This window comes from Apiotrichum porosum (genome assembly GCF_003942205.1).
Source record: "Apiotrichum porosum strain DSM 27194 chromosome Unknown scaffold_2, whole genome shotgun sequence".
Taxonomy (NCBI): domain Eukaryota; kingdom Fungi; phylum Basidiomycota; class Tremellomycetes; order Trichosporonales; family Trichosporonaceae; genus Apiotrichum; species Apiotrichum porosum.
In genome coordinates, this window is record NW_021167109.1 from 779,525 (window position 1) to 806,547 (window position 27,023).

General features: G+C 59.7%; 10 protein-coding genes and 4 non-coding genes across 14 annotated transcripts; 8 read left to right on the top strand and 6 right to left on the bottom strand.

Moving 5' to 3' along the window:
• Positions 1-159: 159 nt before the first annotated feature.
• On the top strand, positions 160-264 carry EHS24_004295. Its single transcript has one exon. It is a non-coding gene; the product is annotated as a tRNA-Cys (tRNA).
• Positions 265-394: 130 nt separating this feature from the next.
• On the top strand, positions 395-499 carry EHS24_004296. The gene has a single exon. It is a non-coding gene; the product is annotated as a tRNA-Cys (tRNA).
• A 458-nt stretch (positions 500-957) lies between these two features.
• Positions 958-1,044, top strand: EHS24_004297. Its single transcript has one exon. It is a non-coding gene; the product is annotated as a tRNA-Ala (tRNA).
• A 305-nt stretch (positions 1,045-1,349) lies between these two features.
• EHS24_004298 (uncharacterized protein) lies at positions 1,350-2,468 on the bottom strand (the record flags this gene model as incomplete). The annotated part of the gene is made up of 3 exons (XM_028619891.1): positions 1,350-1,781; positions 1,883-2,025; positions 2,063-2,468. 3 exons carry the CDS (start codon positions 2,466-2,468, stop codon positions 1,350-1,352), a joined length of 981 nt encoding a protein of 326 aa, XP_028478863.1.
• Positions 2,469-2,543: 75 nt separating this feature from the next.
• On the top strand, positions 2,544-2,630 carry EHS24_004299. Its single transcript has one exon. It is a non-coding gene; the product is annotated as a tRNA-Arg (tRNA).
• A 703-nt stretch (positions 2,631-3,333) lies between these two features.
• EHS24_004300 (uncharacterized protein) lies at positions 3,334-5,604 on the bottom strand (the record flags this gene model as incomplete). The annotated part of the gene is made up of 3 exons (XM_028619892.1): positions 3,334-4,308; positions 4,488-4,987; positions 5,538-5,604. 3 exons carry the CDS (start codon positions 5,602-5,604, stop codon positions 3,334-3,336), a joined length of 1,542 nt encoding a protein of 513 aa, XP_028478864.1.
• A 1,024-nt stretch (positions 5,605-6,628) lies between these two features.
• ALG14 (UDP-N-acetylglucosamine transferase subunit) lies at positions 6,629-7,488 on the top strand (the record flags this gene model as incomplete). Its single annotated transcript, XM_028619893.1, has 2 exons — positions 6,629-7,183; positions 7,252-7,488. The coding sequence occupies 2 exons, from the start codon at positions 6,629-6,631 to the stop codon at positions 7,486-7,488; spliced, it is 792 nt and encodes a 263-aa protein (XP_028478865.1).
• A 105-nt stretch (positions 7,489-7,593) lies between these two features.
• Positions 7,594-11,878, bottom strand: EHS24_004302 (uncharacterized protein; the record flags this gene model as incomplete). Its single annotated transcript, XM_028619894.1, has 34 exons — positions 7,594-7,633; positions 7,685-7,701; positions 7,743-7,833; positions 7,871-8,112; positions 8,155-8,174; positions 8,213-8,240; positions 8,280-8,348; positions 8,384-8,563; positions 8,604-8,641; positions 8,684-8,780; positions 8,818-8,894; positions 8,937-9,017; positions 9,058-9,098; positions 9,139-9,186; positions 9,224-9,346; positions 9,394-9,460; positions 9,498-9,634; positions 9,681-9,744; positions 9,789-9,852; positions 9,887-9,945; positions 9,984-10,150; positions 10,190-10,222; positions 10,258-10,427; positions 10,466-10,560; positions 10,621-10,642; positions 10,689-10,844; positions 10,879-10,913; positions 10,953-11,007; positions 11,048-11,149; positions 11,186-11,325; positions 11,369-11,428; positions 11,474-11,557; positions 11,594-11,785; positions 11,848-11,878. 34 exons carry the CDS (start codon positions 11,876-11,878, stop codon positions 7,594-7,596), a joined length of 2,925 nt encoding a protein of 974 aa, XP_028478866.1.
• Positions 11,879-12,441: 563 nt separating this feature from the next.
• EHS24_004303 (uncharacterized protein) lies at positions 12,442-14,879 on the top strand (the record flags this gene model as incomplete). The annotated part of the gene is made up of 3 exons (XM_028619895.1): positions 12,442-12,514; positions 12,558-12,721; positions 12,873-14,879. The coding sequence occupies 3 exons, from the start codon at positions 12,442-12,444 to the stop codon at positions 14,877-14,879; spliced, it is 2,244 nt and encodes a 747-aa protein (XP_028478867.1).
• A 1,045-nt stretch (positions 14,880-15,924) lies between these two features.
• MDH1 (Malate dehydrogenase, cytoplasmic) lies at positions 15,925-17,728 on the bottom strand (the record flags this gene model as incomplete). Its single annotated transcript, XM_028619896.1, has 5 exons — positions 15,925-16,693; positions 17,047-17,104; positions 17,290-17,413; positions 17,461-17,516; positions 17,632-17,728. 5 exons carry the CDS (start codon positions 17,726-17,728, stop codon positions 15,925-15,927), a joined length of 1,104 nt encoding a protein of 367 aa, XP_028478868.1.
• Positions 17,729-18,194: 466 nt separating this feature from the next.
• On the top strand, positions 18,195-19,556 carry EHS24_004305 (uncharacterized protein; the record flags this gene model as incomplete). Its single annotated transcript, XM_028619897.1, has 9 exons — positions 18,195-18,286; positions 18,350-18,489; positions 18,536-18,611; positions 18,650-18,801; positions 18,847-18,986; positions 19,058-19,087; positions 19,132-19,173; positions 19,229-19,463; positions 19,549-19,556. 9 exons carry the CDS (start codon positions 18,195-18,197, stop codon positions 19,554-19,556), a joined length of 915 nt encoding a protein of 304 aa, XP_028478869.1.
• Positions 19,557-20,424: 868 nt separating this feature from the next.
• Positions 20,425-21,019, bottom strand: EHS24_004306 (uncharacterized protein; the record flags this gene model as incomplete). Its single annotated transcript, XM_028619898.1, has 2 exons — positions 20,425-20,905; positions 20,961-21,019. The coding sequence occupies 2 exons, from the start codon at positions 21,017-21,019 to the stop codon at positions 20,425-20,427; spliced, it is 540 nt and encodes a 179-aa protein (XP_028478870.1).
• Positions 21,020-22,320: 1,301 nt separating this feature from the next.
• EHS24_004307 (uncharacterized protein) lies at positions 22,321-23,718 on the top strand (the record flags this gene model as incomplete). Its single annotated transcript, XM_028619899.1, has 2 exons — positions 22,321-22,493; positions 22,533-23,718. 2 exons carry the CDS (start codon positions 22,321-22,323, stop codon positions 23,716-23,718), a joined length of 1,359 nt encoding a protein of 452 aa, XP_028478871.1.
• A 330-nt stretch (positions 23,719-24,048) lies between these two features.
• On the bottom strand, positions 24,049-26,938 carry EHS24_004308 (uncharacterized protein; the record flags this gene model as incomplete). Its single annotated transcript, XM_028619900.1, has 7 exons — positions 24,049-24,054; positions 24,079-25,546; positions 25,587-26,343; positions 26,396-26,507; positions 26,678-26,714; positions 26,773-26,785; positions 26,842-26,938. 7 exons carry the CDS (start codon positions 26,936-26,938, stop codon positions 24,049-24,051), a joined length of 2,490 nt encoding a protein of 829 aa, XP_028478872.1.
• Between the last annotated feature and the right edge of the window lie 85 nt (positions 26,939-27,023).

Genomic DNA, 27,023 nt, shown 5'->3' on the forward strand with positions numbered 1-27,023 from the left:
ATTGCCCTAGCTCGTTATTAGGTTCTGCTCTTTGTATTCGTGCTATGCAGACTTGTTCTCGTTACTCTATCCTCTATCGACCTTTCCAACCTACTACGCATCCGCTTGCAGCGTCTGGAGAGTGCTACGAGTCTCCTCTTTACAGAAAGTGACGTAGTTGTGGGTTTAGCACAGCGGTAGTTGCGAGAGATTGCAATCCAACGAGCACCAAGCTCGTTGTCGGTAATCATCTCTAGGTCCCCGGTTCGATCCCGGGAACTCACTTTCCAGCGTCTCAGGAGCACTTCCAGTGTTCCCAAGGTACTCATTTTTGAGCGATTGACCTCTTCTTCATCACCTCAAGCGTCGACAGGAACGTGATCGGCATGGAATGTGGCAAGAGAGTGACGTAGTTGTGGGTTTAGCACAGCGGTAGTTGCGAAAGATTGCAAAGACCTTCGGACCATCCGAGGACGTTTGGGACATCTTTAGGTCCCCGGTTCGATCCCGGGAATCCACTGCGAGCTTCCGAGAGCCTCTAGCGTTCAAGAGTGGCTTCGTTTTTGGTGTTTTGTTGGAGAAGAAAAGTTGTCGGAGGAAATGTGTTGGCGTGCCACACTCAACATCAATTTTTGACCGTTGCCGCTTACCTCTCGGTCCAACTTGCGCCTACGTAGGTGCCTTGGACCCCAAGGATTAGTGCCATCTACCTTGGACAAACACAGCAAGACATAGGCGAGTGGTATCCGGGTAACAGAGGTCGGAGAGGGCGCGGTTCGGAAGGTTGTTCGTTTTTTCGACAACAGAGATCCGATGGCCACTCTTTTGACCGTCGTTTTTGCCTTCCAAAAAACAGCAAGAATTCGTGACATCTCTCACCCCCTTCCCAAGATGTGTGGCGACCTGCGACGAGCGTGTTTATGCATACTCATCCTTGCACACGGTCCAAACCCGCACAAGGAGTTCGCTTACGTAAACGGGCGTGTAGCTCAGTTGGTAGAGCGTGTCATTAGCACCTTGTGCCACTACTTGACAAGGTCTTTGGTTCAATTCCTAACTCGTCCACATCTTCTCTTTTTGGATCACTGGGGAGCGGTGCGAGGTCCCCACGGGTGCACAGTTGGGTCATGAGGGCTTGTCAGCGGTAGACGTCGATCCTCGCAAGGAGGGTGTAATAAAATACCAGAAAATAAGGGGAAATACCACTTTCACAGCGTTGTGTCCGTCTTCGGCCCACGGCCTATCTTTCTGGTCTGCGTACAGTTGCAACACTTATGGAATCACTTGATGCGTACATAAAAAACTATCAGGAGTCTGTTCTGCCTGACGCCCATGCCATGGTTCTTAAACACTTCGCCACTGACGGTCCCTCACGCCATGGCCGGAGCTGCCTTCCTCAACGCGATCAACCCATTCGAATGACGGCGGCTGCCCGGATGGCTCAGCGGGTCCAGATCAATCTCGAGAATGGGGGTGCGCGGCTCAAACCGGTAGTCGATGTATCGGACGTTGACCATCGCCAGCGCGTCCATGAGCACCGTCATGCCCTCGGCGCTGAGGCGGTGGCGGTTGATGCGGAGGTGTTCGAGGCTGCGTCCAGCCTGCGAGCCGAGAAACGCCGCCAGCGCCTGCTCGTCGGCGTGCGTCAGTCCCTGGTCATAGTGGAGCATGCGGAGTCCGGGGACGAAGAGCGACTCGAAGAGGCGGGCCGGGACGTCGGGGATGTCGGGGCGAAACTTGATGCGCAGCGAGTCGATGCCCGACGAGTTGAGGCGCACGAGCAGGTCGTCCAGCTGGGATACCTGGGAAATGTCAGGTTTGTGTGGGCACAGCTGCGGTGGCGGCGTACTGGAATCAGTCGGCCTCGGAACACGGCACTGCACCGGAGGGGCTCCGCACGTACTCGCCACCCCTTGACGACCTTGAACGCGCCCACCATGCGCGACCCGCGCCGAGGCTTGTCAACCAGCTCGAGGAGGGGAGCAAGCGGATGAGTCTTGGGTTCGATTTCGTACTTGTGGGTCACTTCGATGACGACCTCGTCGACTGCTGTCAGTTGACTTCCAAGCAAGGGCCAACTCACACTCTGTGACCGTGTGTGGGTCTACCTTGCGCTCCATGATGAGAGCGAACAAGGCTTGGACGAGTTCCTGCAATGAGCGTATCGTGGTAGAATGCGAGCTGGTTGGGGGATGGAGCAAAGCGTGGAGGAGCGCAAGTTGAGTGATGATGACGTTGAGCGGCGGGACAGCAACAGAAGCGGAGCACAAGTGAGAACCACACACGCCTTGCGACGGCCTCGCGAGTGGAGTGATGGCCCGCGTGGTGTCTCGTCTGATGTGTGCCTGTGTGCGTGAGACCAATGATGGAAAGAGTAAGTGTCGACGCCTCTCTGACGGGCAAGAACGCATTGAGGCTGTGCTGGATCCCAGGTCTCGTGAAAGAGAAGCATGTCTGGAGTGGCTTGAAGAGGTACTGGAACCGTTCATTGTTCCGCATGCGTCTGGGTTGGCTTGCGAGGTGGGACATGCGGCGGTCAAGTGGTGATTGACAAAAACATCGCAGGTCGCGTGGCCAAATGGTACGGCGTCTGACTACGATTCATATCTTCGTTTATCAGGAGATCGCGGGTTCGATCCCCGTCGTGACCTTCTTTTCTCACCTGTGCTGGTGTGCACCACTTTTTCTCTGGATAACAGGCGTGAGAGTCTGCGCAACTGCCACTGCCTTTTGCCCGACTGCCACTCGCCTGTCCACCCGCCTCCCTAACTCCCCTCCATTGTACTTTACACCTGCACATTTTTTTTACAAAGAACCACGGGTCATCCAATGTCGACGAGTATGGCCAACGCCACGCCAAGACTTTCCTCGTTGCGTACCTGACCGGCGTGCGATTCGGCGGCCGCGTCCACCAAAGTCAAATTATTCAGCGCTGCCAGCACGACCGCGGGCGTCTCGGCCATTCCGCCCAAAAAAAAGCCACAAGCTTGGCAACGAACGACGGCGGCGACCAGAACCACGGGGGCGCCGGGGTTCCGGGGTATGAGCGGGGCTTGGCGTCGCGCGTGTGACTGGTACCCGGTGTTGCCTGTGGCCTGTGGGGTTCGGCGAGACCGCACAATGCGAAATCTCGACGAGGGAGGCAAAATGTTCACGTCATCATGGGCGGTTACTTGGATCGACAGGGCGGGCGCATGTGTGCTTGTCGTTACTGCTTGTTTACACGACGACATAACCAACAGCAGCAGCAGCAAGATGTGGTAGCAGAAAACGATAAAACTGTCCATTTACATACACAAGGGGGGTACTGTACAGTACACTAAAAGCTGTACAGACAAAATGAAATTGATTAAATTAAGCAAGCACCTGGGGCTTCTCAAACTTGTTCCAGAAGCGCTTGTTCTCCATCTCCCAGCGCCAGCAGCCGATTTCCGACAGCCACGCTTCGCGCACCTCAATGCCCTTGTACTTGCGCGCCGAGGGGGGAGCGGACGGGTGCACGCTCTGTTCTGCCTTTGCCATGCGCTGGCCCATCTTGTCGACGTTGTCCTTGTCGCCGGCGTGCATGCGCAGGCGGGTCCACTGGGCGTCCGTGAGGGCCTCGGCGTCGCCACTGCAGTGGCGGGCGATGAGGATGCGGACCTCGGCGGGCAGGTCCATGAGCGGGAAGTGCTCCTGCGGGGGAGCGGTAGCCTCGAAAGACGTCTCGGCCATGACGCGGGTAGCCGTCTCCATGGCTGTGGGCTGGCGCGCGTGCAGGATGATGCGTGTGGGGGAAATGGCGCGAGCGGCTGCGCGGCGGACGCGCATAGTGAGGTCGGCGTTGCGCTTCTGGAGCGCAGGGACGCGGCGCTCAATCTGGGTCTTCATGCTGCGGGGGTCGGTGGGGTTGATAGCGAGCGTCTGGTCACTCTCCCAGACAGAGTCGTAGTCGGACTCGCCGCCGGCAGAGCGAGCGGGCGAAGGAGATGCCTCGCGGGCCTCGCGTGCGGTGTTGTTGGCAAACATACCAATGCGCGAGATGCTAAAGTTGCCGACCTCCAGAGCGTCCAGGATAGATGTCACACCACAGCGGCCGAGCGAGTTGCCGTTGAGCTGGAGGAGCCACAGGTTCTGGCTGCGTGGGCTGCGGATGAAGTCGCAAATAGCGGGAACACACTCGGCGGGGATGTTGCATGCCGAGAGGTGCAGCTCGCGGAGGGTGGGAGCGTTGAGGGTCTCAAAGAGGCGGATGACGGCGTCGGGGTCCAGAGGGTTGGAGGAGAGCGAGAGCTCGGTGAGGCGGGATGCGTTCAGGCGCTCGACCACGGTGTCGACGATGCCGTCAAGCTGAATGTCAGCGTTTTTGTCATTGCGTGCGCAGGCATGTGTGGTGGGTGGGGGTTTGCCAACGAGCTTCTGAGAATGCGTTTGGACGCCACCAGGATGCACGTGCAGGTGTACCAAGTTCCTTGGCGACGCCTCGTGCGTTCCCCACACCCCACAGATTTTCCCAAAAGACGACTCACAGTGATCCTGTTGTCCTGAAGGAGAAGCTCGCGCATCGCCTCATCCTTGGAGACGTAGTACGTGGCTGCGAGGAGACCGTCGTTGCCCACGTTGTTGCGGGCGAGGTTGATCTCAGACATGCCCCAGAGCTCGGCGGGACGCGCCTCGTGCTTGCGGGGGACACGCGAGGTGGCGGCCGAGCTGGTAGCAGACGTCGCGGCGCTGGACGCGTTGCTCCGGCGAGCCGGGGCGCGCGAACGACCACGGAACTGCTCCTCCTCGTCCTCCTGAGGCGGGTGGGCAGCCGACTCGGTGTCGATCATGCCACGCTGGCTGTCCTTCTTGACGCGGCCAGGGGTGACGATGGTGACGCTGGGCTCGCGGCGACCCACAGACGAGAATCGCCTGCGGGCGTGAGAGAGGCCGTCAAAGAAGGCGACGGCGCCGTCGGTGCCCAGGGCATTGTGGCCGGCATCGATGCGGTGGACATCGGCCGAGATGCGCATGAGCATGCGGTGAGCTGGAGAGTCAGTACATGGCCATGGGGACGTGTGGGGTGGGGCGGGGAAAGGGGGCTGGTGTAGGGAAGGTGACACATGACGTCGCGTCGGCAAGAGCTGCGGTGGGGCCGCGGCCAACGCAGACTTTCGGCAAGACGACCTTCGGTCTCTCCGAGCACAAAGCGTATGTCGTCGTCGGGATCGTCGGGAGCAGTGTCCCGACGGTACACTATGACTGTGGCTGCTGGCGTGCTTGGACGCAGAATTGAGCACCGCGCGGTGGGCAGAGGCGCGCGTGTTGTGGCTGAGCCAGCTAGCCGCCATCATTGACGGTGGGGCCTAGCCTTGCTCGCCACTCTCGCCGACGAGCACGCGCGCTGTGACCACGAGGAGCATGCTGTGCACAGCCATGCAGACCATCACGGCGCCAAGGGCCAGTCCAGCGAAAGCTGCCATTTACAGCAACCATCACAGTCGTGGGGGTTGACGAGACATGGCGTCACTGCAGCTAGCCGCCGAAGAACCTCCCTTTCCCCCATCATCGCCACCGCTTTGAAGCTCGACACTCACCTCCAGCGACACCGTTGAAGTTCTGATCGGTAAAGGACGCGAGGTCCGATGTGATGGTAGTAGCCATTGTAGCTTAATGTATGCTTGGTGTGGTGTGGTTGAGAGGATGGCGGTGGCACGGGGTGTGTGTGTGTCCTGGTGGGTTACGGGGACTGTTGATCTTGAAAGTGGTAGATGGTATCGCTCCAGAAAGATGGCCTCTGAATCATGCGAGTGTGTGAGATGTCAAGAACCGACGAGGTCTATAGGCAGATATATATGGTGCTCTGTTGGAGACGGGCGTGTGGGGGGGGGTTGACGTCTGTTGATGTGTGTGGGGTTTGGGGGGCATGCGTTTACCGACTGGACACGGGGGCTGTTAAGTACCCTGCGGTGGTCTGGCCGCGCAGGTCTGGTGATGTATTTTCGTGTGTTGCAGCTCGTGTCTCTAGTCTCTCCCGCTCGGTAAGCGGCAGGCGGCCGGGTGCACCGCGGGGGGTCACGCGCGTTGCGTTGTTGCACAAGAGGCGAGCGAGATGGCTGCTGCCAAGCACCGCGTTGTCCCTGTGTTGCCTATTGTCACCCCCCCGTCGTGATGATTCATTCACCCAATTTTGCCATTTTCCCAGTGGTGTCGCTCCTCTTCTTCTCCCCCGCACTCGCAGTTCCTGCCCAGCATCCAGGGAGAGCCTCTCTACCCCACGACGCTGCGGGCCCTGCGGTGCCAAGAGATCTATCCTTGACTCGCAAGCTCGGCAGTGGAGAGTTGCCGTGCACTGGAAACCGCGGTTTAGCCTGAAGGGTACACTCTTTACGGGGTCACGTGATCTTCCCCCGTGTAACCGGCAGGCGGCGCAGTCGCGTCTCGGCGTGTCCCCCTGTCAGATCGTCATCGATGACAACGTCGTGGGCGAAAGTCACGACTCGTCTCAAACGCCACCCGGGACAAATTCCATTCCGACTCGCCGTCTCTCGTCGGTTCTCGTCATTGCCAGACCTGGTGTCGCAAAAGCAAAGTCTTGGCATCCACGGTCTAGAACCCCACACACGACCCACAGACCAAGAAGCCACGACACGACACGACACGACACGACACGCCAACGGCAAACATTATGTTGTCCGTCATCCTCGTTCTGGAGGCGTTGGCGTTCCTCGTCGTCCTCCGGCTCCTGGCCATCGCGCCGCGAGGCCGCGGGCCGGCCGTCAAGCGCGACAAAAACAACAACGACAACAACAACAACAAGACCGCGACGACGGCCTCGCTCGCCGTCTTCCTGGGTTCGGGCGGGCACACTGCCGAGATGCGCGCGCTCCTCGCGTCTGTCGACCGGCAGCGATACACGCCGCGCACGTACGTGTACTGCGCGGGCGACGACATGAGCCTGCGCGCCGTGGCAGACTTTGAGGCCAGCACAGAGGTGCCCGGGAGCGCTGGAGCGGGAGCGCGCAACCCCAGCTACTCGCTGTTGAGCCTCCCGCGCGCCCGGGCCGTGGGCGAGGGCAAGCTCAGCACGTTGGTGTCGGCCAGCAAGACGTTTGCCGTTGCGCTCTGGCACGTGTTTGCCCTGCCCACGATGGCGAGGCCGCGTGCGCCGTGGGCCGACGTCCTGATTCTCAATGGGCCGGGCACGGCGGTCGTGCTCGTTGCCGCAGTGTACATTCGCAGGGTGGGTCCAAAGCAGCTGAGAGAAGCCTGCTGTTGTGTAAAGCGCACGAGCTGACGGACAAACGCCAGATTCTCGGTCTCTCATACACCCGCATCATCTACGTCGAGTCGTTTGCCCGCGTCAAGTCGCTGTCGCTGTCGGGAAAACTCCTCAAGCCCTTTGTCGACACGTTTGTCGTCCAGTGGCCCGACCTCGCGGGCGAAAACGTGCCCAGCGCAGACATCAAGGTGAAAAAGGTCAACAAGGGCGAGCAGTTTGAGGGCTCGTTCATCCCCGGCACGACGTATCGCGGCTGGCTGGTGTAAAAACACATGTACAACACATACATAGAGGTATTCCGCTCCGCTATAAGGGGGGTCATGTTGGCTTATATACAGACACTCTGGTGCGATTACTGAATCACTGACTCGTTACTTGCCGCCCGTCGACGCGTACCTCTGGAGGAGCTTTCTGGCGTCATTAGCTTCTCACCGCGTGCAAGGTATACCTGAAGCTACTGACTGATAACTGTCTGCCATCTGATGGTCAGCTATAACATGAACCTTCCAGCTACACTCACCATCTTCCCATGACTCGCCGCCGCGGGGATGGTCGAGCACAGCGCGAGTGCGAGTTCACACCACTGGCAGCCTTGAGCGACGTCTGACGCCCTGCTGGGTCAGATTTCGTCACGCGGCCGGTACCCACCCAAACATTGTCATGCCCATCTGCCAAGCGGTGGCCAGAAGCCATTCACCCTCGTCGGAAGGGTACGCCTTGAGACACGCGTCCGAGACCATGACCTCGTGCGCCTTGGCTATAAAGTGCAGGGCCTTGGCGTTGTCCTCCTCGCCATCGCGGTTCAGGACGATGGTGACGAGAGAGCGGGTCCACCGAGCGACATGGACGACGTCGTTGAAGTCTTGTGGGGAGATCTTCTCCAGTGCGCACTGGACGCGGTCAGTGTCCAGTCGGGACTGTTGGTGGCTTACTTCCAGCACGCGGCAGGTTACTGTTGCGTCAGCACAGTCACGGACGGTCTCTGCTCACGACCAGTAGGGCAGGAGGGGTATTGCGCCTGCGACTGTCAGGTGTACGGCACCGCAAGATAGCTCACCAGTACGCTGACCACGGCCTGTAGGGCGCGGCTAGAGCCCTTGGGGTTGCTCGAGTCGTTCAGTACCGCCTGGCGGGTGAGCGCACGACCTGGCCTGCACCCACCTGGACAGTCTCGCTCAGGCCATCCCAATCGCCTTGCTCGCACATGAGCTCGGTCTCGAGAACGGTGGCGGTGCGGAGCATGTGCTCGCGTTTCTCGCCGTTGGGCCCCGTCGGCTTCAACGCTTTGATGGACGCAAGCAGGTCCGGGGTGTAAGCGATGAGGGCCATGAGGAGGTCGGCCTGGTAATGTCAGTTTCTGAGCAGCAATCAGGCCACGCACTTTGTCTGTGCCATCCTCCATGTCGCGGTAGACAAACACTGTGGAGGTTAGACTCTTCATTCGCGCGCCTTCAACCTCACGCTCTCCGCAAAAGCACGCAAACATGGCAGTGGCCCTTTGAAGCGGCAGGTTAGGGTCACAGTCGAGGGGAGAGGACGCCACGTAGTGATCCATGATCTGCGGTTAGCAGAGCCATGCCATGTGGATGACGCACCTGTACCACAAGGTTGAAGATGTTGGACAGGAGGGAAGGACTCCAGCTCGTGGCTTGTTCAACGCCGACGTTGTAGGCTGGAGTGTCATGTCAACGATCAGCCTGGCTGTGGAACGCACCAGTCTTGTAGATCCATGCAATAGCCTTGAGGTGCTCTTGAGCCTCACCGTGCTTGAGCAACTCGTCAATGAGGGAGTTTGCTGAGGGTTGGTTACCGCGCGCCACGAAGCGCTAACTAACCATTCTCGAGATAGTAGATGAATGTGTGAACAAGACCCTCGCTGCTGGGTTAGAGACTCCTCTTCTTTGTCTTGCACCCACTTCTCCTTTTCGTGGCCAATCTCGGACAAGGTCATCTTCATGAGGCAACTGGGAACGTTAGGCAGCTGATCGCCATGTAGCGTACCGAACAAGTGTGAGGCCATGGACCTGGACGGCCGTCGCAACCTCGGGACGACTGATGGCCGTGAGAAGAGCAGAGAGGCTAGAGGTCAGGGCACCATGGAGACCCTTGTCATTGGCAACTTGACTGGTGAATGTCAGCTGTTGGGCAAACCGCAATCAGCTTTGACCTACGCCATCAACAGGAGCTGCTTGCCGTCGAGATCGGGACAGTTAAGAATGGCCTCAAGGGCGGAGACGGCTGAAGATTCAGCTTGCAGTAGTTGATGCCAGCTAACCTGCTACTTCACGTCCCTCATGGACGGCCACAAGAAAGCTGAGGTACTGTGTAGTTGCTTCGTTGGAAGGACATTGATCGAGTTCATGCTGAGCACTGGCGAATGCGCCGGCGTGAATGTGGGACAAGGCCGCCTTCCTAGAACTGTTAGTAACCTGGGGTGGCAGTAGTGAGAGTCCCTCACCTGCGGCATTTGGCAAAGTTGTCACGACCCGCCGGGGAGAGTGCTTTGTGCGCGCCGAGCGTATCTGCAAGGTTAGCAGGCTGCTACGGACAAACTTTGGACACAAACACCACTCAGCTGCCTGGGAATGACCGCCACCGCGGTATGCCTTCTCGCCAAAGCTCCAGATAACCTGCTGTCAGTTCACAGTTCGTCACAGAACCTACTGTCTGGCAAGCAATGACTGCCGTGGGGTCGTCCATCTCAACTTCCGCCGAGGTAATGCCTAGATTAAGCTCACAGTAACGGCCTTACAGAGCTTACGGTCGAATGCCTGGGTGACTACCCGAAGAGTCGTCTGGTAATCGAGATCCTGCTTGCGAACGGCGAGTAGAATGCCGAGAAGGATGCGAGGAACAAACGAGTTACCTTGCGGCGTGGCCAGGGCGTGAATGAGGAGCTGCTGGCGACCGAACGTCTGCATATCCGTGCTGTTGCAAGTCAGCACAGGAGAGCATAGGTCCACTCACTGGCTCGTTAGACCTCCAATTTCAGCCAGGAGTCTGCGAGGTCAGTCCATGCTGCGACTAGCACGTACTCGGTGACGTCCTCGTCCGTCCAAGACACCCCTTCGATGACACTGGAAAGAGCTACTGTCAGGTTCATCTTGACAGTACCCTCACCTGAGCGGACGTGGGCTTCCTTGGCGCCTTGTTGCTGAAGAATATGAAGCTGCAGAACCTTGATCTCCTGAACGCTCTTCGGATCCTTGTGGGTCAATCTATGCACTGGACAGCAAGCCATACCAGGGAATTGGCCAGCGAGGTCAACTTGGTGAGGACGATGTCGACGCGCTCGAGGTCCTGGCGATCAAGGGTTCCTTGAGACAGTTCGGCGCGAGCTGATTGTCAGTGTGTAGCCAAAGGATGCCAGCTCATGCCGTCCCAAGAGGCGAGCTCACCAGCAGAGCGAAGCAGCGCAATCTGTACCAGTCAGCATTTATCAAGACACACAAGAGCCGATCCTCACCTTGAGCTCCGGAACACCCAGCACCTGGTCCATGCCCTCTGCGCTGTCGAGAGTCTCCAAGCCAGCATGCAGCCAGAGGCACGCCTCCTTTAGCTGGTCCGGGTTCTGGCAGAGGAGAGTTCCAATCTCCCAGTGCTTGATTGCAATGGCTTTGATCTGGCGTCAGGTAGATTCCCCTCTCGTAACGCACATGCTCTGGTCCCAACACCCCTTGAGGGTCGACGGCTCGCTCCGTCAGCACTCCCGGGCAAATCGTTGACTCACCAATTCCGCGCTGTGCCATTGAGAACGCCAGACCCTCGTTGTCATCAGCCATGGCCTTTAGTTAGCTACATGTATGAAGGAGTTAGATAGCTTACAGCATCACAACGGGTGAGGTAGTAGATTGAGAGCGCCGCTAGCTTCTCCTGGATCTCGAACGGATCCGCGGCAGTGGGGCCATTGACGAGTCTCTTCTCCAGCTGGTTGTTAGCTAGGAAATTGGATGCTTAGCTCACCTCTGCAGCGACCACAACGAGCTCTTGCCACTTCGCTGCGTCACCAGCGGCTGTAATCTCGTAAGAAGGTAACGGAGTTCCAAACATACCAATCAAAGAGGCAGTGGTCTTGGACGCAATGGACAGTACGCGAGCGAGGTCTAGAATGTGAGCTGGCAGGCAAGGCGGTATGTAATAGCTCACATGGTCCAACAGCTTCGCCATCGGTTGCCGTGTCAATGAGCTTGAAAGCAGCGTATTTGACTGATGGGTGAGAAGCAAGCTGATGAAGACAGAAGGGGAGCGTACGATTGGCAAGCAGCACAAGATCCGGCTGCTGGGGCTCCTCCATGAGTCGTCCAGCGGAAAGAACATGGTTCCACAGCTCGACACCTGCTGGATCAGGTATCGCATGACAAGTCAACTCACCTTGCTTGTCGAGCCAGTCGGCACGGCGCCCTTCCTCGTCACCTTCCTTGCGTTTCTTGGACCGTTTGGGATAGTTGTCAGTGGCGACATGCAGGTTGTGGATGGCCTTGGAAAGTGTGTCACGGTCCAACGGAGAGGTATCGGGGCCGGTGGGTATGTGGTGAATCAGAGAATAGAGGACGTCCACGGCGTCTGTGTAGTTAGCCCAAGAGGGAAGGTGAGGGGGAGTGTGGGATGCAACCTGGGTGACTCACCTTGGACCGCCGCGAAGCTCCCCCTGACCATCTTGGGACCCAGTGGGTGGGGTGGGTAAGAAAGGTAAGCCCGAGTAGCGGCGTGTGAGTCTCTGAGAGTGTCTTGGAGAGGTATGAGTGTACGTGAGATGGAAGGAAGAAGAGGGAAGAGGAGGGAGACGATGGGAGGTGGGAGATGGGAGATGGGAGATGGATGCATGGAAGGGAAGGTCAGTGCCACCAGCACTAGGCGACAAAGTGCGGGGCACCGGAAAAGTCGCGTCAGGTGATGTCACGAGGACGTGCCCGCAGGCGGCGGCGACGGGTGCTTCTGTTCTGGGGGTGGGTTGATAAGGATGATGCCTTGCTGCAGCGGTTGTCCTCTCGAGTCGTCCTCGCCTGGCCTCGGTAACCCTCTGCTTCTCACCGCCCACTCACTCACTCACAACCGTCCTTCACATCCGTCTCGCAATCATTCGACACCCCCTCTCTTTCCTTCCTCTCCCTCCTCTCGTTCTCTAGTTCTCCCAGAACACTCCTTTTGCCACCCACCGCCCCCCAGTCTACCCCGCGTCAACCACCCCTTTTTGCCACCCACCCACCGCGACACCCACCATGCCAGCCTGGATGCGTCCCCAGGTGGCCCGCGCCTGGCCTCCGCCTGCGTCCCCCTCCCTGTCTGAGAACTGTGGGTATCCTCACCTCGAAAAGGACGACACTGACCTGAACAGCTGCGTTCATGCGCCTGACGCTACTCGAACACAAGGACCCCCAGACAGTGCGGGACTTGAGCATTGGGGACATTATGCGCTCCCGTCACGATAAGAGCGGCTCGTCGCTGCTCGTCCCAGGTGGCTATCTCATCGGACGTCGCTCTAGTGACGGTCTTCCCTCGGTAAGTAGCAGTGTGCACGCAAGGGAGACTGTGAAATGGAGCCGCGTCATGTGCATGGGGAACAAAGCATGTCCCCGTCGTCGCCACCTCCGCCCTGTCCCCCTTCACACTAGCCGCCTGAAACGGGTGGGTGCTAACGTATCCGCATTAGGCGTTCAACTCGCGCGTTCTCTCCCGCACCCATGCTCAGCTCGTGGTGGACACCAAGGGCCATGTTTTCCTCGTCGATCTCGGAAGCATGCACGGCACGCACATCGAGCCCGCCAACGGCGCCCCTATCAAACTCAAGGCCCGCGCGCCAGTTCAAGTGCTCAATGGCGACACCCTCATCTTCGGCAAGGCTGTCGACTCGAAGAGCGAGCACCACCAGCCCGTTCGCGTGTGCATCTCGTTCCGTTACAATGAGAGTGGACCTCGTGACGCAACCCGCAAGGCGATCACGAACCCTGAATTCGCCACCAGCAAGGACATTGGCAAGGTTGACGTTGCGCTCAACGGCAACCAGAACAACAGCATCGATGTCAGTGCCTTGAACAAGGCCTTTTCCAAGGGTCTCAAAGGCTACGGTATCGAGCAGTCGGCTCTCTACGAGTCTGAGCCTGAAGAGCACCTTCCTCGCACCCAGTTCCCTCTTGGTGGCTCTGGCCTTGCTCAAATGCCCCCTTCCGGCCAGGTTGTTCCTTCTAGCGACAGCGAGGACGAGGATGACGATGTCATCGAGATTGCCCCACCTCCCGTCTCCCTTCACGACGATGATATCATTGTCATTTCAAAGCCCATCTCCGTGCGTTCCACCTCGGTCGCTTCCGACGAGGACAACGCGCCTGTCGCTTCCAGCCAGCCCGAGGCAGACAAGGCTGTTGGAGCCGAAGCCCTTCTCCTGGAGGAGCCCATCTTGGACTGTCCTTCCAGGTCCCTCTCGTCCTCTGTTGAACGTGGTCTGTCCGATCAGGAGGATATCATTATCAACGAGGAGGACGCTGCAGGCGAGGACGACGACATGCAGTCTCCCCAGTACGACCCGTTCGACAACCCCTTCGGTATCTGGCCCGACGACCTTGCCATCGCTGAGGCTGAGGCTCAGGCCGCGGCCGAGATGGACGACGACGAATTCGACGATGAAAGCGAGGCGTCGTACAGTGGCCGCGAGAGCGACTGGCACTCGGGCTATGAGGACGAGGAGGAAGAGGCCAACGCTGAACACGACCAGACGGCGCCGCTCGATATCAGCTCGGAAGACGAGGAAGACGCCGAGGCTGACCCCGACGCCGTCAGTTCCGAGTATGCTTCTTCGGAGGAGGCCGAGGAGGGTAAGGATCCTCTCGATGTCCTCTCGGACGGCTGGGGCGAGGATGCCGAGGACGACTCTGAGGGCCACGACAGCAGCAGCAGCCTCGACGACGAGGACATGGACGACGAGGATGCCGATGGCGAGGACATTGAAGACGAGGACGAGGCCCCCGCCCTTGACGCCTCGATCCGTCAGAACCTCAATGCCCTCACCTTTGACGTTTTCCTCCGCAACATTGTCTACCTCGCTACCGACGACTCTGACGTCGACGACCAGTCCGAAGCTCCATCGGAGGAGCCCGTCCACGAGCCTACCCAGGAAGCTCAGCCCGCCCCACAGGCGTCGGCTGCGTGCACGACCCGCCCTGTTCTCGAGGCCATGTCGCCTGTTTTCGATTTTGCGCCTCAGCCAAACATGATGGCTCTGGGCCGTATCATGTCCGACTTCCCTCAATCCGTCAACTCGATGCCCCCCTCGCCCCCTCTCTCGAGCGGCACCCCAGAGGCCGAGTCCAAGCCCGAGGAATCGGCTCCGCTTCCCGTCGGACTCGCCACCCCTCCTTCTCCGCGCAAGCGCAAGTTCTCCGACTTTGACGAGGCCACGCCCTCCACGCCCGAGCCTGTGCGCCAGGCTGCCGTCGAGGAGACCAAGGGCACGTCCGAGCTCCAGGTCACCGCCGCCTTTGTCCCCGCCACGCCCGCTCCCGTCCTCGTGGACGCTGGCACCCAGGCGCTTCCTTCCCCCGTTGCCACGCCTGAGCGTCCCTCCAAGATCCGCCGCATTGTCAGCGCCGTCAGCCTCGTGGCTCTCGGTGCCGCCATCGGCAGTGCCGGTACCATTGCTGGCCTGCTCCAGCTTGCCGACTAGCAGAGCGGCCCGTTGCGTTGCGTTGTATACCCCCATGTGTAGTTGTATGTGTGTAGTGTGTATGGAAGAAGTACCCAAGCAGGCGGCAGGCGGCAGGCGGCAGGCGGCAGGCGGCAGGCGGCAGGCGCGGCAGGGCTCGTACAGGTGGGGCCAAATGTGGTCTGCTGTGTCGTCGCTCGGCCGACATGTCGTGCACTGTGCACTGACCGCTATGCGCCCAGGACGGCAATGAACGAGTCCTTACGCCCTCGCCATCCGTGTCTGGGCGTACACGAGACGGGGCCGACGCCGGCCTGTAACCTGGCAAGCGCTGGTGTATGCCAGCCTTGTGCTATGCGTAGGCGTGGCGGCGGCCATAAACCACGCTGAAAGTTGGCCAGAGCTGGGGCTGGGGGCTGGGAGCAGGGAGCAGGGAGCTGGGAGCTGGGAGCTGGGAGCTGGGAGCTCTGGGAACGCACTTGTACTTCGACGTCCACGTCTGTTCTCCCTCTCATGAACACCTTCACCTTCACCAAGGATCCCTCATCCCCCTCGCGCCCGCCTGGACATGGCGGGTGTGCGATCCAAGCACCCAGACGTCGTGTCCAGAAGTATTCGGGAAGGGCGAAACTTGGGTGCCACAAAAGTCCGCCAAATCCGCCATCGGGCCGGGGGTCCGATAGCCGCGACCAGGGGCTGCGTGGGCCCGCGTACCCGACATGAGTGCGCGCGAGAACGAGTTCCGCAAATAGGGCTCTCCCAGCCGCTGTTTTCGTCGAGCACTACCGATGCCCACGTCGTCCGCGCTGCATGCATAGGGGGTGCTCGCCGGCCTACACCTCTCTCGTAGCCGACTTGCACCAGCGGCGCGACAGGGTGGTGCGGAAAGTGTGTACGTGACGCACCACTGAACACGACAAAACCGAGAACCAAAGCCGTCAGTGTGTGCAGCTGGTCTTCGTTTCTACTTTGCAACGTGCTGCTCAGCAAGGACACTTTTTACGTGTGCCTCGCCTGCTCGCCCATGCATACTACTGCTCTTCTCGCAACGCTACCAGCCAGCCGCTTACTGCGACTTGACAAAGTCAACACCCTTCTTGATGTTCTTGGCGAGCTCGGGGATGGCGGCCTTGAGGAGGTCCTCCTCGGCGGCGGAAAGGGGGCCGAGGGGGAGGATCTCCTTGACACCCTCGGGGCCGAGGACGACGTTGGAGGCGAAGAAGTCGACACCCTGGTCCTTGAAGAGGGGCGAGTCGACAAAGGTGGGCTCGACAACGTTGGTCTGGCCGTCAAGGGCGCGGAGGAGGGCGTCGGCGAAGCGAGCGCCGGCGTAGCCCATCGAGAGGGTAGCCGAGCCGGTACCGGCCTTGGCCTGGACGACCTCGTCACCGCCGAACTGGATGCGGTGGACAAGGGCCTTGTAGGCCTCGCCAGCGACGTCCTTGCCGGCCTCGGTCTGCGAGAGGAGGGGGATGATGGTGACACCCGAGTGGCCACCGACGACGGTGACGGCAACGTCCTTGGGGTCCTTGTCCTTGATCTCACCAAGGAAACGCGACGAGCGGACAACGTCAAGGGTGGTGATACCGAAGAGGCGCTTGGGGTCGTAGACACCGGCCTTCTTGTAGACCTCGGCGAAGATGGGGACGGTCGAGTTGACGGGGTTCGAGATGATGCCAATGAGGGCCTTGGGGGCGTACTGGGCAGCGGCCTCGGCGAGGGTCTGGACGATCGAGGCGTTGGTGTTGAAGAGGTCGTCACGGGTCATGCCGGGCTTGCGGGGGACACCAGCGGGGATGATGACAACGTCGGCACCCTCAAGGGCCGACTTGATGCTGAGGCGGTTGTTAGCATACTGTTTGTCGGGCCGATCCGTGCAATCTTCAAGCCCAGAGGCGCACTTGGTGCGATCCGGGCTCTGGGGGGCGTATGTATGCACCTGCAAAGTGCATACTGCAGAGCGGCGGGGGAGTGGACATGGCTCATCTTTTCAAGACAAGTAGGATGCAGCGGTCACGGCAAGAGGTTCTGCCAGGTGCCCAGCGAGGACCGTTGCGGTCCTAGCGCTGGGCCGGCCGAATCCTTGCCGGCGGCTTGTCTTCCGGCAATACGCCGAGGCTTTCCCCAACCATCCGCGTCCTTCTTTTCGCGTCCCTCCGCCCTTTTCCACCAGGACCATGCGACTCACTCGTTCTGCTCGTAGCCCTTGACCTCCGAAGCGGTGTTGACGTGCGAGATGTCGGCAGCTGCATGTGGTTAGCAAAGAAATTGATGTGCGTGTTTGAAAAAAGGAAACATGTCTGGGAAAAACCGGGAGACACATCGTCCGTGAACGGCACAAGTCTCCCGATAACTCAAACACCACCAGAACTATCAGAAAAGACGCCTGCGTGTTCTTTTTACAACGTTTTCGCCATACCTGATCACTTACCGACGCCGGGGGCTCCGCGCACATCATACAAGGCAAGCTGTTCTACGTTAGCAAGAACGTAAGGAGAGACGGTGTAGAAGCGAGTGGGAGAGAAGGGGGAAGGTGGTGAAAGGTGTGAGGACAACTTGGTGTAAAACCGAGCGTGAAACACCAACGCCGAGGGCTACTAACCTTGGTGACAAGGGGGTTGCCCTTGAGGAGGAGGGACAGGGGCTGACCGATACCACCTGGAGGTCGTCAGTGGCCATCATCATTGACGCGGCGCAGGGAACCGATCTTGTTGAGAGAGAGAGACTGAGACTCTCGACATGGATCGGTGTCTCTGGCTTCCACAAGACATACCGGCGGCACCGAGGACGGCGCACTTGAAGGGGGCGGCGGCCGAGGTGGAGAAGCCACGGGCGAGGGTGGTGGAGGCAGCACGACGAGCAGCGAACATTGTTGTTTTAGATGAAGAAGTGGATGGAAAGAGGGGAGATGTGTCGAGCGGGGGTCGTTTCTGGCAGAGCGTGTGTGGGCAGCGAGAGTGCGTGCCCCAATCATAGGGGGATCCTGCCACGCTGGTCGGAAGGGCACGGCGTTCGCAATACTCCGGTCCATCCGTCGTTTGTATGGCGTCACCGCTCGGACGCGTTGCTAACAGGGGGGCACTAGTAACGGCCACCGGCAGCATATATGTACTTATGCCTAGAGGAGGGGGCATGTGGCGGTCTCACTTGCTCACTTGCTCTTATTGCATCGTGAGGCGTGCTTTGCGTGCCCGCGATCGCTGTGTCTGGCTTCTTCTTCTAGTCGTATTGTAGAGCCATGCTCATGTATAATTGTCTGCGGGGGGGTGGTAGCAGCTGTTCTCGGCCCCATGTATCGCCCTCTCGGCCAACCTCCTGGTCTTCGCGCGGATCCTCATGGACTCGAGCTTCATGCCGCCAATTGAGACTTTGCTCGACCCCTCCTTCACCGCAGGTGGTGCACGTCTCCTCGAGGTGGAAAACGACGTGTAAGTGCCTCTGAGAAACACAACTCACCAGTACAGTGCCAACAACTTCGTCGTCTCCTGGAGCGCCCAGGGCGACGCCAAGACTCCGACCAACGGCATGGTCAACTCTTGGCTGAAGACGGTCACATCCAACGCGGAGTTCGAAAAGCCTGTCACCACACACGCTTTCCGCCACTTTGCGTTGCATGTGGTGTTCAGGAAGGGTGAGTGTACATGCCACCTCGTGTTCGGAACGTAACTAACCCTCAGGCGGTCTTGATGCGACCCGCATGGTCGCCGGCCACGCTTCGCTCCGCGTCACCCGCGGCTACCTCGCCAAGATGCTGTGAGTACCGGTGTAGAGAGTCCTTGACTGACTTGTAGGCCCGATCACGTCTCTTGGGCCGCGTTTGGCGACGAGGCCATGTCGCCCAGCACGTTCGAGCGAGTGAGCAAGGCTGCTGTGCCTGCCACTCACCACGGACGCTGGGTCGACCTCGGCCAACGCCTTGAGCGAGTTCTGCGGCACCCTGGACGTGTGTATCTATATGAACCTTCCCTTCAGCGCTGACTTCTCTTAGTGGTCCAGAGCCGCGAGTGGCAGGCAAGGATCCGCGACCAGGTCGCCACCGAGTTTGCGACCGTTGCTTTCGCCCCTCCTGATCTGCGTGAGCAGTATGAGGAGGCCGCTGGCGAGTACGCAAAGGTGTTCAAGCGCGTTGTGATGGTCGAATTCCCGTCCGAGGGTCTCCGTCGGCCGACCCCGTCGGGATGCTCGATAATGATGACGAGGGCGCTCTCGACATCCAGCAGTTTGAGATTGTACGTCGACTGGCGGCATTCATCGTTCTACGCTAATGGCCCAGCTGCTGCACGAGGTGATCCTTGGCGGCACCGAGGAGTCGACGGTAAGCCTGCGTTCGGCGTCACGTTTTGGCTATGGCTGATGGCTGACCGTATCAGGGGCGCACGAAGACACAGCCTACGTTCGACCAGACGGTGTGGCAGCAGCATCTCTGCAAGCTGCTGGTGGGAGGAACTGAAGGCTTCATCGAGGCCTTCAACATCATGAAGCAGGTCGAAGGTAGACATTTGGATGATTGTGACGGGGACGACGAGGACGGGGTGGAGAACGCTGATGGCGATTCGGACACTTCAAGCGATGAGGATGAGAAGGACTCGACTCACGATGCTGCACGTGAGACACCTTTGTTTATACTATTTATGCGACACGAGGACTCAGCGGCGGGGTTCCATTTTTATATAATACGGCGTCATGGCAGTCTTGTAAATGCCGGTCACATATGCACAGTCGACGAAAACTCGTGTTCAGGCTGCCACACTGCATGGCAGGAGCCACCTCAACGTGGAATCAGATACACACATACTGGTGTCCAGGCTACTGGCACAGGGTTAGCATCGTGCCACATCCGGTCTGTGGCGGCGAAGTGTCCCCTTCTGGGACGAGAACAGCCGGAAACCCTCCTCACAGATATCGTTCTGAGAGCCTCTCGGGCCCATCGGCAGCACAGACAACACTTTTCATGACTCGGAGGTCAAATATGTACTTGGCACTGGGAGTCATCTTATCAGGTTGGCGGTTCTGCGCAACGGATAACAGCACAGGCAACCCCAGTCTCGGCAATGGTCGAGAAAGCGACGAGATGAACGAGGTTCACTCGAGGTATCGAGTGCATGGGGGGCCTCATACGTGAGTCCGTGCCGGCACCCCCCAGTCATCTTGGAAGAGGTGGTCTTCTTGGCAGTGCCACGAGTGACACCGTCAAGTCGTCAACAGCATTTTGCCGCTCGATAGGCGATGGAGCTTGTTAACCACATACTGTGTAACGACGGAGGCTCCCCCGGACCAATGCACTGGCTTAATCTCTGGGTTTAGTACTAGACTCGTGCCATCTGCTGCATCCTGTAACGTATTGACAATGGTTGTACAAGTGGGGATGTATGTACACTGTGTTCGTGCATGTCTCCTTTGTCTCCTTTTCAACGCTTGGTGTCGGGTGCACAGGCCACCCCGTGTTTGGACCCGGTTCTTGAATTCTTGACTGCCGATCTCCTCGTGTGCGCGGTGACCTTTGTGCATGCCGTTCGTGTTTTGCTTCAGGTCCTCGCCTCCCCCGTTGCCCCTCGTCCGCGGTGACCTAGCGCAGCTCGAACTCCTTGATAGCATCCCCGGTCGCGGTCTTGATGTGGTCCTTGGCCGCATCGGAGAGCTGCGACACGGCTGCTCCGGACTCCTCGCGGCAGTGCTCGTACGAGAACACAAAGCCGTTGACGTTCTGGCGGAAGGTGCTGGCCGCAATGGCCTTGCCCCTGTACTTGCGGGAAGCGAGGATCCGGACGAGCACACCCAGCATTTGCCTGGGCATGGGAGGCGCGTCCTTGCAGGTCAACTCGGCCCAGTTGTGGCAGACATAGTCTGCGGAAAGGCGAGGAGGAGACTTGAGCTTGGAGAAGATGGTGTTGATGAGGTCGGTGGTCCTCGTCAACGTCGCCTTTTGCGAGTCGGTAAGGTCGAGAGGTCTGTTGTTGTCGTACCTGGCCACGATCCCTTCCAGGTGCTCCATGGTCATGCCCCTGGCCTCGAACAAGGCCATACGACGACGTTTGGAACGTTCACGCCTGTGAGGGTATGTCAGCTCCTAGACGACGTTGCAGTCTGCGTCTGAGTACATACCGCTCGGGACTGGAGAGGCGTTTCGATCCGCTGCTGCTGCTGCTGCTGGGAGTCGACATGACGTAGGAAAGGTGGCTGGGGATGCTGCCGAGGACAGGCTGTAGAAGATGAAGAGGAAACGACAACGTTGAGCGCGTCACGCGTCGCGCGCGTCGAGGTGGGTTGGGCTGTCTTGCGGGCTCGCCTGTAGTATGGTCCCGCCGCGCCTAGTCGTGATCGTACGCGCATGCGCGCATGCGCGTACCCGTGCGTACGCGTGCATACGCGTGCATACGCGCGTGCATCTGGAGCGAGGAATAGGCCAGCAAAAGGAGGGACAGACGATCTTGCCAGTCTGTGGTCGATATGTCGATCTGTGGATGCCCCACAGGCCACAGGCCACAGGTCGCGTAGCGGGCTCGTTGGAGCTGGGCTGTGTGGCAGTTGCAGGGCGACAATTTCCGGGCCACTTACATAACACTTAACGGGCTTGCACGCGCTCGTGCTCTTTCCATGCTTACGCTCAACGTCAAACAGCGGCATTTCACCTCTGGTGATTCCTTGACGTTTCCAGTGTAACGTTTGGCCGGTCATCATTGAGGCTTGAAACGGGCGCGGGACAGAGGCACTGTCATGGGCAGTGTCTTGACGTTCCTGTGTGATTGTTGGAAGAAAAGGACCGACGAGCTCGACAGCAGGACGTGTACCGCATGCCAGCGATACCTAGCCCATTCGATCCACTGCCCTTGGTCTCTTGGTCAAGTGTCAGGGGGTAAGTTGACCGCCACGACCGACGGATACGTCAGGCTGAGCACACGGTAGCCCCCAAAAAGCCACAGTTGCGGCCACAAACACTTGGAGCATGACCACTAACAGCTCCTCGAGGTTATCTAGGTCGACGACACTTGACTGTCTGTCTGCATGCCAGCAGATTAGCAGGCGAAACATCCCATGTCGACGCTCGGCCGCACCGTTCATCTATTGTGACTCGCGAACGCGGCAAAGCTGTCGTCTGTTGCTCGGTTGCCAATCGAGATGCCCGGTTCGTTCCAGAGCCGCTGCTTCAGTGGGCGTATACTTCATGTAGGTCGTGGTGAACGCCCGCGTGCAGTCAGTAGGGCCATGGTGTCTTTGGATGATGGGGGCCGATGGACAGTGTGCAGTAGTGCAATGGACAGAACAATGGCTGAGTGGCTCATGCACCCATTGCTCTCGTTGGGTCAAGACGAGATCCGAAGCAATCGGACAACTCGAGCCAATGACGGCACTCTGACCACTCCGATAGGCGATACCCGATGACAGAGTCGACCTGCGGTCTTGTTCGCGTCCGACTTCCACTCTCCACTCTATTCCATCAGCATCACCCAACAAGGACCAAGTGATGGCCTCGTACTCTATCTCTGCCCACGCCGCCGTCCTCCCGGGCAAGGACACGCCCGTGCCGGCAACCCTCACCATCACCAATGGCAAGATTACCGCCATTGCTGAAGGTGTCGACGAGGGCGCGGACGTGGTCGTCGCCGAGCCCAAGGTCCTGCTCCCTGGTCTTGTCGAGTGAGTCAAGCTCTCGTTAACGTAAACTCACACACCCAGCGCCCACGTCCACCTCAACCAGCCCGGCCGTACTACCTGGGAGGGCTTTGCGACTGGAACCGCTGCCGCCGTCGCGGGCGGCGTGACGACCATCATCGACATGCCGCTCAACTCCATCCCGCCCACGACGACGCTGGAAGGCCTGGCCGAGAAGCGCGCCGCGGCCCTCGAGACGGGTGTCAAGTGCGACGTGGGCTTCTGGGGCGGCATTGTCCCCGGCAACGCCGACCAGCTCGTCCCGCTTCTCGAGCAAGGCGTCAAGGGCTTCAAGTGCTTCCTGATCAACTCGGGCGTGGACGAGTTCCGCCATGTCGAGGAGTCCGACCTGGTGATCGCGTGCGACGCGCTGGCAGCGGCCAACACGAACGCCTTGGTCCTCTTCCACGCCGAGCTGGAAAAGCACGCCCACGAGGGAGCTGAACCCAGCCACGAGAGCCCCGACGCCTACTCTACGTTTTTGGCCTCGCGCCCCGAATCGCTCGAGACGGACGCTCTGGCACTCATCCTCTCGCTCGCGCGTCGCTACCCGACACTGCGGTTCCACATTGTCCACCTGTCCGCCGCCGAAGCGCTTCCCGCCATCCGCGCCGCGCGGTCCGGAGCCGACGGCGGCAGCCCCGTCGCCAACCTCACTGTCGAGACGTGCTTCCACTACCTGACCCTGCGTGCCGAGGACATTCCCGCCAACGCCACGCAGTTCAAGTGCTGCCCGCCGATCCGCGACGAGACGAACCGCCTCGCCATCGTCGACGCGGTCCTGGACGGCACGATCGACTTTGTCGTCTCGGACCACTCGCCGTGTACCCCCGAGCTGAAGAAGGGCGACTTTATGAGCGCGTGGGGCGGCATCTCGGGCCTGGGCTTTGGCCTGCCGCTGCTGCATACGCAGCTGGCCGGTAAGGTGACTCTGCCCCGGCTCGTGCACCTCCTGGCCACGGCACAGGCGCGCCAGGTGGGGCTGGACAAGACCAAGGGGTCGATCCAGGTCGGCGGGGATGCCGACCTGGTCATCTTCGACCCCACGACAGAGTACAGCTTGAGCGAGCACGACCTGTTCTTCAAGAACAAGCTGTCGCCGTACCTCGGCCGCAAGCTTGTGGGGCGGGTCGAGCGGACCATTCTGAGGGGCGAGGCCGTCTACGTGGCTGACAAGGGCCACATGGGCGTGAGTGGTGTGCTCGTGTGAGAGAAGGGAAGCCATTATTATTTTAGCATGCATTGGATCCAACATGATTATCCAGTGGAATTGAAGCAGGGGCCCTGCGATGTTTGTCAGTAACAGCCATACCCCGGTGGGGAGAAGATATATACATCCAGTGCTCTGCACTGATATTAAGCGATACACAAGACTTTTGGCTTCGCAGCTGAATGAGCTAGCCAGCTAGCTCACATGCTCTCCCTCGCCCCCAGCTCTAGGTGTGCCCCGGAACCTTGCGCGTCAGCACCCGCTAGCAACATGCCGGCAGGGCACATGTCCACATCCATTTCCCTCCCTCCCTCCCTCCCTCCCTCCCTCCTAGTCCTTGTCAAGGAAACCACCACTCACCATCCCATGGTGACCCAGGTTGCTCTTGGAATGCACCGGGTCAATCCCGCCATACCTCCTCCTGCTCTCCTGTATGGCCTCGGCCCAGTCCTCCTGGCTCATGAGCCGCAGCTGTTCGAGCATTTTGCCATTGATGACGGCAATGTCTTTGCCGTCGTGCTCGGCGGCAATGTCCACGTCGCCCCACTTCTTCATGGCCGCAATGGCGACGGACAGGTCTCCATCGACCAAGTGCGCGCGGTCCGTCTCGCCCACGTGCTGGAGACGCTTCATCTCGCGCACCAGGACCATGGCGACCTCGTTCCAGATGGTAATGATGAAAATGTCGTATCCGGTAGACAGGGGTTCGGTTTGGTACAGGTACATGACGTTGACGAGGCGGCGGGCCACGAGGAGGGCGACGGAATTGTCAGAGTCGAGAGCGCGCATGTTCCACAGCTGCATGTATGCGTTGCCGACCAGGAAGTGGAGGACACTGGATTCGCGCGACAGTGCCACTCGGGGTAACATCACGTCATCGCCCTCGTCCCAGCGCCATGGGGGTCGGTGCTCGTCGGGCAAGTGGTCGACGTAATAGTCGAGCGCGGCTTTCACTTTGGCAAAGCCCGTTGGGTGGGTGGCATAAGGCGGCAGCGACGATCCTGGGTAGCTGCACACGTGTGGGCCCGAGGCCACGGGCTCTGGCGACATGTCGGGCATGGCGACCTCTGGCCGCTCCTGGCGGAGTTTGAGGACGCGCGCGAGCAGTGTCAAGGCCTTCATGCGAAGAACAATAAAGGAATTGTCCAGGCCCCGGGGGTTGTCCTTTGGGTCGAGGACAGAATCGATGCTGAGGTCGTCGACAGTGGACACGAGGCCCAGTTCATACTCGATCATCGGACGCGGGAACGGCGTGCGAATGTCCTCCATGGGAAGCCCAGTGTGCCACAAGTAGCCGACGGCGGTGCACAGATCCGTCTCGTAGACTGCCCAGAATGCGTAGATTCGCTCCGCCAGGTCAATGGGGTCCTCTGGCGGGGGGATGGCGTAGCCGCCGGTGCGCAACGTGCAGTGGATCGCGGCGTTGAATGGCGGTGCCGGCGTCCACACCGACGTTGGGATCCGGTCCAGACCGCACGAGATGGCCAGTCTGACAGCTGCACCACACATGTGGTAGCCGACCGAGTACTTTTCCTTTGCGAACAGGTAGTTTGTCAACAGCGCCATTCCACGCAACGCGTCAAGCAGACGGTCGTGGTTGGCCACAGCAAGACGAATCTGCTTGTCTGCAATTTCGAAAAACTGGCTCTCGAGCTGCTTGATGGCCGGCTGAGACGACACGCGGGCGGCAGTCGCGTACATGCTGTACAGCAGACCCGGGTGCGGGCGCTTGGCAGGCGGCAACGTCAGGCGCATGTAGAAACGCGGCAGGTGGATGGTGATGCTGAAATGTGCCTGTGCCGACAGACGCGAGAAGAAGAGGTCGAGGCTGGGGGCCAGTCAGCATATACTGTTTTGTAATTACCCACAGATGATCGCGCACCGCCGGCGGCACGTCGTTGGGGTCAAACCACCCGCCGACGAGTTCACGTCCTTGTGGCAAGCTTGGCAGAATCGATATTTCGCCATTCACGTCCAAGCCCATCTCGCTGCCCAAGTCGGCGTCGAGCGCGTTCTTGTCCTCGTCACGCGTCGAGGTCGCGCCGCCCATCAAACCCATCGCCACGACATTCTCAATGCCGCCCACAGATTCGATAAAATCGCGCCGGCGCCACCGGCGCACCCCGGTCGCACCGTCGGCTGGAGGGGTGACCGCTGTCATGTACAGGTGCGCCGAGAGGTCAGCCACGGGCTGGTCGAGGAACGACAGGTCGAAATCAAAGTGCGGGTCAGGTTCACCGGGGGGCCGCGGGTTGGAGGACTGGGCATAGGGCCGGCCAGAACGGGGCGACTCTGCATGTGACTGGGGAGCTGACGGACCAGTGCTCGCGCCAGAGCTGTGGTTGCCGTGTGGCGTGGCTACCATAGGAATCACACCTGGCGCAGGCGAGATTGGGAAGATGCTGCCTTGGACACTTGGAATGGCGAAACCCAGTGCCGCAGGGTTGATCGTGTGCGCCGACGCCGGCGCCGGGGCTGGTGTGCGATGGTTCTCAGGCGCTGGTGTGGCACCGGGGGTGCGCGTTTGGAGCTGGTTCTCAAGTTCCGCTGGTGAGGTGTCAGCCATACGAACGGCGGCGGCGCTGGGAGGCGGCCATCGGGCGAGGCGAGGCCATCGGCGATGACCTGCGGCATGTTCACTGCCTCGCTCGGGAATCCATTCTCCGGAAACACTCACAAATACGAGCCTTGAGCAGTGCGATGCGGCTCGTGGTCTTGCCCGTCTCATACACGCATTGCTTCTTCAGACGCACGCATGTCGCACATGCAGGCTTCTCGGCGTTGCATCTCTGTAACTGTGTCAGAACAAGCCCATGGCCACATTTCTCGTTGAGCGCCGTCGCCAAGGTCCCACGGCGCGACGCGCGGCGCGGTCTTGGTGGCCGCGTCGGCCCTGTGCGGGGGGTGCGAATCGGCATGACTCCGGTGCACAAGCACGACCTGTTTGAGAAGCACTCACAATTCGACGTCGACGGCAAGCCAGACAGGCGTCTCCGCTGCGTTGGGGGTCAGTGACAAAGCGACGCGTCGGCTTGCTCATCCGCTGGCGCTCACCGCTTGAGGGTTTCTGGAGGAAGCCATGTCAGCTGACGCGCCTTGGGTGTAGAACAAAGAGGGACCCACGCTTGCCGCCTGAACTCGGCTGCTGCTCCGAGCTGAGAATGTCGTTGCACTCGACGTCCATCTCATCGCTGCTGTCGTTATCCGGTGGGCTAGGCATGGTGGAGTGTGTGGAAGGTCGGACGACGAAGTCGACATGAATGTGGGGGGATATGTGACCTACGGCCTGGGCCGGGAACTACAGC